The 9287-nt window shown below is 39.8% G+C and overlaps 1 protein-coding gene across 1 annotated transcript; it reads right to left on the bottom strand.

Moving 5' to 3' along the window:
* Positions 1 to 625: 625 nt before the first annotated feature.
* Positions 626 to 1618, bottom strand: LOC149202547 (uncharacterized). The gene has a single exon (XM_089401624.1). The coding sequence runs from the start codon at positions 1616 to 1618 to the stop codon at positions 626 to 628; it is 993 nt and encodes a 330-aa protein (XP_089257750.1).
* Positions 1619 to 9287: the final 7669 nt, after the last annotated feature.

Genomic DNA, 9287 nt, shown 5'->3' with positions numbered 1-9287 from the left:
TTTGAGAGGTCAATTTTTAGCATCACTCCTTTGAGTTTCTTCAGTTTGATAGAGTGAAGAGCCTCTTGTGTCGTGCCAATGGCCTCGTGGATTTGTCGATTTTGCAAAAAGGCAAACTGTTCCGGGGAGATGTGATCTGACAGGATCGGTTTAATACGATTAGCTATAATCTTTGCAATAATTTTATATAGGTAGTTGCATAGGGATATAGGCCTGAAATCATTAAAGGATAGCAAGGAATCCAACTTGGGAATGAGGGCAATAAAGGTGGAGTTTATAGGTTCATACAATCTGCCCAAGATATGACTTTCTTCGACCACTTCAAGAAGGTCAGGACCAATGATGTCGAAGAAGGTAAGGTAGAACTCCACCAGCCATCCATCTGGCCCCGGACTTTTATCCTTTTTGAACCACTTCAGAGTGCTCTCCAATTCCCCAAGGTGACAAGTTTATTGAGTTCCTCCAGCAAGTCAGGTTCCACAAATCTGGGGAAGTGACCTGCGATGCGGATGATATCAGCAAGTGTAGCACCTGGAGGAACTTTGAACAGCTGATTGAAGTGTGCAATGCCCATTTGTGTCAGTTGTGGGTGTGTATTAGCTATCAGTCCCTGATCTGAGGGCATCTACCAAATAGTGTTGCTGGCTTTTCTTCCATTAGCAAATTTGTGGAAGAATTTAGTGTTACCATCCCCAGCTTGTAACCAGATAGCCCTGCTTCTGAGTCTCCAAGTTTCTTCCCAATCCTGTAGGATCTTTGATCTCTGGGCTTCCAACTCCACTAGATGTAGTTTTGCTTCAATGGAAATGAAGCCTCTACCTTGTTCATCCGTTAAGGTGGCCAACTGGTTTTCAATGTCAGCTAGGGTGTGCTCCTCCCTAGCTTTTTTCCTTTTGGCCCAATCAATGGATAACCGCTTGAGGTTGTTCAGGTTATTGCAAAAACCTATGACCTTCCTCTGCTCAATTGAAGGGGGATGAGATTTCCAATAATCCGAGACCATCTTGAGGTATTTGGGGTCCTTTAACCAAGTTGAATTGAACTTGTAGGGGGCTCTCGGTTTGTTAAAAGAGCCAGCCAATTCCAGATATATAGGTGAGTGATCTGAAATGCCACCGATGCCCACCCATTGTTTGTAGTTTGTAAGGGTGACAAGCAGGTCTTCATGGATGAGATATCGATCAAGTCTTCGCCCCAGGGCTGCTTCTCCAGTCCGTCTGTTATGCCAAGTAGGCATCTTCTTATTCATAGGTACATCAATAAGACCATAATGTTCCAAGAGAGAGCTCAACTGATCCGAGAGTGGATCAAGCTGCGAGTGATGACCCCAGGATTCTTCATGTCCTATGGAAAAATTGAGATCACCCCCTAATATAGTTGATTGATTGATCAAAGGGTTATCCAGAATCCACTGCCAGAAGGCCAGTCTATGTTGATAGGGGGCATATATGTTCATGATACGAATCTGTTTGCCAAGTTCAGCCGAAAATATATCCATACCAAGGAAGCCTTGACCACCCCATGATGAAATCACCCTGATGGATCGAGGGTTGATCCCAAGAGCAAGGCCCCCAGACCACCCTACAACATCCAGGGCTTGAAAGTGCCACCCAGGCATGATACCAAGAAGGGTCTTGACAATCAGCTCGGAAGACCCCAAGGTCTCCTGAAGGAAAATAATGTCACAGGGCTCACTACTCAAGAGTCTCTTGAGAGCCAATTTTTTTGAGGGGCTGGCCAAGCCTCTACAGTTGAAGGAGAGCCATTTCATTGGGGAACATTAGCAAGGGTGTCTGCTGCTCTAAGCACCCAATCAATGGTGTTTTGTCGACCCTGGGCAACATCATCCCCAACTATTTTAATGGCTTTGGCTATCTTGGATGGTCGCCCTCTGGTGGGCTTATGTTCTGAATTAGAGGGTGTAATACCCAGGCCCAACACATCAGGGATAGTCTGCTGTCGGGGGTGAAGGTTGTAGGAGTGAGAGCCCGAGGTTGGGGGGGATGGCAGATGCGGGCCTTCCTGTCCAAGGATAATCGTCGGAGTGGTAGAGAAGATAGGTGACAGAGGCTCAATCGAACAAGTAATGGGAGAAGTAAACAAACATGAGGAGGATGCAGATGTTGCCATAGTGACAAATAAATGATTAAAATGCAGAGTAGAGGAGCAGGGGGGAGAGACAGTACCCGATGTAGGAGTAGCTTTCGCAGCAGACCGGGATCTAGTCATAGGAGGGGAGGAAGGCGGCATCTGGGAGGCACTGGATGTCTGTACAGTGTTCCCAGCAACATCCTTTGGATGATCCGGATCTGTGGGTTGCTCGTCCACCATCGGTTCCTCTGTCTGACGGTGCTTCGTGCCCTTAGTAGCAGCTGGATTAGTAGTCGAGAGCAGAGGGAAGTCTTTGTATAGATGTCCGACCTTATGGCAACACCTACACTTGAATGGACGCGAGAAATGTCACCAATGCAGGGTGATCTTTTCCTCCAGCCCTGCCCTAGTGTCAAAAGTTGATCGTGATCTAGGTAGGTACCTAGAGCATTTCCAATACCCTTGAAAATAGCAGGGGTCCAATGTTGCAATGGTAAACCTGGAAAATGAACCCAGATCGGCCCTACTCCTAATTGTTCCCTCTCAGGATCAAACAGAGGATCCCATCTCTTCAGCAACACAGGTGCAAGTGCAATGTGCCAGAACCAAGATAATATCCAGTCCGTGTATTCCTCTGGGTGAAAGCGGAGGGCAAACCAACCCCGCCCCAATACACGAAAGATGGGCAATGTTGGGTGAAAATATTATCATTTAATTCTGTTGTAGTACTTGCCCAACTATTTAATTTGTCAATCCGAGGTTCGTAGACTTACGAGGCACATGCACTATATATGCAGGACCGAAGTGGAACTAATTTAATCTAAATTACTGAAATCAAATTAATCTAGGAAGGCATTGAAACACTAACTAGGAAAGAAGGAAATTGCATAAGGGAAAAACAATTACAACATGTGAAGAATTGAATGACAAACAACATATGTGAGCTCACAACAATAAATCTATCTCAAATTATATTACAAGAATCAAATTACAAATCATGAAAACATAACAAAGAATATGAATCAAAGCTAAGAATCCCCTTCTCCTAATTACAAAACTATCTCTTAAAGCTAATCTCCATTCTCCATTATTCATTATTATCAAAATGAAGAGAGAGCACTCTCTTATATACATGAGGAAGATAACCATCTCATAATTACATATCTAATATTCTCTCAAGCACTCTCAACTAATTTCCCATTATTACAAGATATGATCCCTTTGAATCCTCCACAAATCTCTCAAGAATTTTCAACTACTTTCCCATTATTACAAAATATGATCCCTTTGAATCCTCCACAAATCTCTCACATATCTTGGATAAGATATGCTAACCAAATCCTCCATGATTTTCTCCTTAGGAATAGGCTTGCATAATTATCTCCTTAATATGGTGGAGGAGATATGCATAAGATATGCCAACCAAATCCTCCATGATTTTCTCCTTAGGAATAGGCTTGCATAATTATCTCCTTAATATGGTGGAGGAGATATTTGAGAAGTCTCTTGGAATTAATTCTTCACATATTTCCTACACATCACAAAACTCACATATTCTTGAGATATGTATAAAAATATGTATATTTTCTAATATTTAATCATAAATTCACTTGTAATACAAAAATGAATAAATGGAAAATAAGAAGGTGAAACCCAAATGTATTTATGAAAATGATATGATAAAAGGTTAATGGGATGATGAAATGTAAGGAATAGTGAAGAAAAAGGTGGATGAAAATATGCCATTTCTGAGTCCCAACATCCTCCCCATCTGAACTTGTTGCATGTCCTCATGCAACCATGAATGGGTCTCTTTAAGAACATTTGGTATCTTGAACTTTGGCTTTTACATGATGATGTCTTTTAATAATGAATGTTTCCAGGATATGTGAAAGACATGAGTAACAACTTACATTTTCTTATGGTTGGTTCTTGTGTGACAACCATGAATACAAAGAATGTTCGTTCTTGTGTTAACAACATTCATTTCGTTTTTTGTTCTCTTTTCTTCAATAATAATGTAAACACTCACTGGAAATCATAATGTGCAGAAGAAAGCCCTTCTGTAATATTAATGAAGCATGCCAATATTGCGTATGAAGCAAAGTGCAACAAAGTATCATTGGAAAATAAATGTTGGTGAATGGTAAATGAGAAAAAAAATGGAGTGATAGTGGTGAAGAAATGGAATCATGGTAGTGAATATGTAGTGAATATAGTTCTTCCTCCCCCCCCCCCCCCCCCCCACCCCCCGCAACTGAATTGGTTGCATATCCTCATGCAACTTGACATGGTTCATGAAAGGAAATGTAGCATGGTGAGGGAATTTTCCAAAATATTCAAGTTAGCATATAAGGAATTGCATGATTAAAGATTAGAAAACAACATACCTCGACTTACCCAACAATGATGAACTATGCAATAGGAATGTAGCTACTACTGCTGCTGGATCAGGAAAATGTGACTGATGTTGTTGCAACTGGATCCTAGGAAATGAAGGAATCTGAACAGCTGATGTTGAATCATGGAAAAGATAAACGCTGAAAGTGGAACTATGGTACTCTCATAGATCAGAATTCATGCTGCTGTAACTACTAAGGGGGGTCGTGAAAAAGTGTATAGTCTTCACCTGCTACTAAACTTCTTGGTACAATTCTAATCATGCGAAAGAATGTGTTGATGTCGAGCATGAAAAGAAATCATTGGATTACCGGCCATTGATGCATGTTGTTAACCAATGCGAGGCAACTCACCATTGATGTCAATGAGTGCCAAGGTACCCGAGTACATCTTGCGAAATGCGAATAAAGGGGTTGACGTCGAGCCATTTGCAAGATCTGAAGATCAAGGGACATTGATGTATTCCCATGATCGTCAGCGAGAGAACTTGCCATTAAGGCATGCAAGCCTCTAGGTACTCAAAAGGAACTCTAGTCTATTTCCCAGATAAGGTGCTGATGTCGATGGGGCAAGACTTGTTGAAAGGTGGGCCTTAAGGAATCCCACATCAGTCAACGCGAGTTTGTACAAAAAGATTTGGTAGGACTATAAATGGAAAGAACTCACGGACAAGCAGTGTGGATCAGCATGGCGAGGAAAACAAGGCAATGTAATCATGGAAAGGGAATGAGTTTTATTCAAAAGGAAAACTAGAAGGAAAAAATAAACTGAAAAGGATAAAGGAATGTATGCGATTCAGAAAAATAGGCGTGCATGAAGTCGTGAAAGATAAGGTAGTGGAAGATGCCTACAACATAGGGATGATTTAGGCGCTTGGAAGGAAAAAGGTGAGTAGTCATGACGCAAAAGGATCTTTGTGGAGTGGAAAATGTCATGATATGTGCAGTGAAGATTTAGTTCCTTCAAGCATCTAATGATGCATGTTTCATTGTGATTTCGAAAAATCACTTTTGCATTAGATTGTCTTCAATTCTTAGCACCATTCCTGCATAAAAATTGTCACCTTTGTGTGCCATCTCCATCGATCATTCCTGTATGAAGTGACTCAAAAAAAAAATAGCTCATTTTCAGGAATTTATGAAATGTCCATTTTTTTTTTAATTATTTTTCGAAGTTACACTAATCATGGATGAAAAGGGTGTCGCATCATAATACTAAGCTTTCTGCATAAGCTTCTCTTCGACCTACACAACACCAATCTCATTTATCTTGTTAGTATATGCATCCTAACTTTTGCCCACAAATTCACAAAAAAATCCAACATACTTTTATTTCCCCCCAACTAGAAATATTGCATGTCCCCATGCAATGTGTTGACACCTAATCCTCTGCGATTGGGAGAATTTGGAATGTGAACAGTCATCAGAAGATGAACTGAGCAATCACATTCTTTGTATATAACAATAGCTACCTAATGAAATAAATCGTATCAGTTTTCTGCCAAACTAGAGTTACTCCTGGCCTGACATGGTATCAGAGCCAACCCTTTTTTTAGCTGTTGTAACTCCCTATTCTGCTCCTCTGCTTTCCATTCAAAAATGCTGCCTGTTCATAAATATGGTAGCCTGCTCCACACTGTCACCTGAACACCGCTGCCTAACATTGCATGCGCCCTCTTCTCTGACCATTTTTTCATATTCACTGTAAGCTGCGCTGCTCATCCTCTGAAATACATTTTGGACGTTGTCAGAGGCGTTAGAGGATTTGACAATCGTAGGCATTGGAGGCAGGCATAAGCGAGCACGCATTGGAATGAGTCTATCTACATGTCAAAGAAATGTATGAACGCTGCTCCTGATTTGAATGCTACTCCTGAGTTGAATGGTAACCCTATATTGACTATGCTGCTCCTTATTTGAATGCACTCTCGAATGTTGCTCAGTTTTGAAGAACACTGGTATATATAGGTTGAATGTGTTTTGGCTATACGCTGTCCTTTTTTTTGGCATATGCGTTAAATACACCGCCCATTCTACCTACGGATCTTGGTATTTGTTGCCCATACATACAGTTACGTTGCCCATGTTTTACCTCTCACAACACTGTCATGCTGTTTTGAACGTTGTATACAATTGGCTCCAGAAACGCTGTGTTAAACGCTGATGTTTATATATTTATTAAGTATAGGTAACATGGATTTGGTTGCACCCTATGAACATGATTCATGCAAATTCCAAGATTGAATTTGTAATCACGTGAAAGGTAAACCAAGCGGGAACCCGTGGACATTGAAGAATCGATGCAATCATCTATTAATTGATCACATTTCTGAGCATTTCACAGATTTAGAATTTACGGTGAGAGCTGGTTATTTATTCATCTTCATCGTACGAGCTGAATATAAGTCGTATGATCCTTTTTTTGTGGTTGTCACATGGTAATTGAGTTTTTAAAAGGAGACGTATGCCATATGCATATATAATAGTGGATTTATATGGATTTATATAGAACTTATATGAAGTTTATATGAGATTTATATGGTGGATTCATATGAGGTTTATATGAGATTCATATGAGATTTATATGGTGGCCTATGAAATTGATTTATATGAGGTGGATTTATATAATGGATTTATATGGGTCACATGGTGGATTTGAAATCTTTTGACAATGCCATTTTCAGTACAATTTTACTGTATATTGGCAGAAGTTTTTTTTTTATCAGCAGAAGTTTTTTTTTTACATAATGCATTCAATCATCTCTATGGTAGGAATAGTTCTCACTGGCAAGGAGAACTATCCTGAATGGTCTCAAATGATAAAACACACCCTCATCTTCAATGAGTTGTGGAAAGGAGTGTGTGTCGGAGAAGGAGACAATGACCCAGTGCAGCCTACATCAGACAAAGAGCTCGTCATTTGGGAAAACAAGAATAGCAAATCCTATGAATTAATCGCAGCATCTGTAAATGAAGAGGTGAGTCGCCATATTTCATCATATTCAACTGCCTTTGAAGCTTTAAAAAAGCTGAAAGAACTCTATGACTCACATTCTGCACTTGAAGTTGTTCAGCTCATGATTAAATTCTTCACTCTTGAACTGAAAAATAATGATCCTCTTGCTCTTGCATCTGAAGTAAAATCTATAATGCATGTTATCAAATCCACTAAGGTTGAGCTGGATATCCCTCTTATTGCTTTTCTCAAGGCACTCTATCCTACTTACTCCAATTATCTTGAATCTTTACACGCAAATGGAAATCTTAAAGATATAACCTTTGACTGTTATGAAACCAGCTCAAGAAAAGATAGAAAAGATAGATCAACGCCTTAGAATTCAGCCTCTTCGAGGGGGCAACCTCCTTTACATTACATAAATGAACAATTCTTGGATGATACAAATGAAAAGACCTCCTTTCTATATATAGGAGTCTAAGGGGTCATAACATAATCAGAGCCGACATAACAATAATAATGTAAGGGCACAATAATAACAATAGTGGGCTTCTATGGGGCACATTAGTAACAATATGGGCACTGCATGGGTACATCAATATAATAAGTGGGTTGTACTAATAACAATAAGGGGTTACACTAGTAGTATAGGGGTCTAACATGCCCCTCTCCTTCAAAAAGCGTTGTCCTCAACGCTTGAGTAGTTCTTGATGCTTCTGTATAAAATTCTTGTCCTCCCATGTGGAATCTTCAGCGGGTAATTTCTTCCACTTGATGAGATACTCTGAAATTGATCGATTTCGTAGCTATCGAGTTCTTGTTTCTGTGACTGCTCCAGGTTCCAATATGACTTTTCCTTCCTTTTCAGTATCTGGCAATATTGTTTGAATTGGGATCTTTTGCAACTTTTGAATAAGTGGCCATACTTCTTTGTCCTTCTTCCATTCATCCCTTGCTTCGTTTATCCAATCTGGTTGGATAATAGAAATAGCACAAAACAATGCTTCCACATCCTCATCCTTGAAGAGTCTTCCCATTCGGTAAGGTCGCCATTTTTTAAGTGCATGTAGTATTGCCAACATTTCCTTCACATAAATAGCTTGCTTGAGATGTAGTAGTAAAAATACCCAATCACCTACATCAAAACATTTTTCACTACGATGTTGATCTACATGTTGCTTCATTTGATTTTGCAGCAAAGTGGCGTTATCCTTTAAAAGTTGGAGAACTTGTTGTTGATGCTCGATGTGATTTTTCACTGCTTGAACCTTTTTCTTCTTGATATGTCCTTCTATCTCTAGAGTTTGAGGAGTGGTAATTTCTTCCAATCCTTTACAAGATATGGTCGGATTCATTTCTTGATGCTCGATGTGATCTTTCACTTCTTGAACATTTTTCTTCTTTATATGTCCTTCTATCTTGATAGTTTGAGGAGTGGTAATTTCGAACAATGAATTACAAGATATGGTTGGATTCATTTCTTCTTTCTCGATGTGATCTTTCACTTCTTGCACCTTTTTCTTCTTGATATGTCCTTCTATCTTGAGAGTTTGAGGAGTGGTAATTCTTGCCAATGCTTTACAAGATATGGTCTAATTCATTTCTTCTTTCTCTGGGGTGGGGTCCTGGCGTATATCTTCTTCTTTTGTTGTTTCTTGATCCTTTTCTTCCTCCTCTTCATATTCTATGTAAAATAATTTCTTCTCAGCACACTTATGACCTTTAGTGCATTTGCTATCACAATTGTAACAAAGCCCTTTTTCTCTTTTTTCTTCCAATTGTTGTGGTGTAACCCTTGTAGGTTGTGGAACGCTAGGAGAAACAACACTTCCATCTTTATA

This window comes from Pinus tabuliformis, chromosome 2_1 (genome assembly GCF_031772625.1).
Source record: "Pinus tabuliformis cultivar Carrire ecotype Pingquan chromosome 2_1, CPIR1, whole genome shotgun sequence".
Taxonomy (NCBI): domain Eukaryota; kingdom Viridiplantae; phylum Streptophyta; class Pinopsida; order Pinales; family Pinaceae; genus Pinus; species Pinus tabuliformis.
This window is presented reverse-complemented; position numbering and strand designations above follow the sequence as displayed.

Excerpts from the sequence above, each read along its gene's own strand:
- LOC149202547 (XM_089401624.1), bottom strand. The coding sequence starts at position 1,618 with ATGCCTGGGTGGCACTTTCAAGCCCTGGATGTTGTAGGGTGGTCTGGG.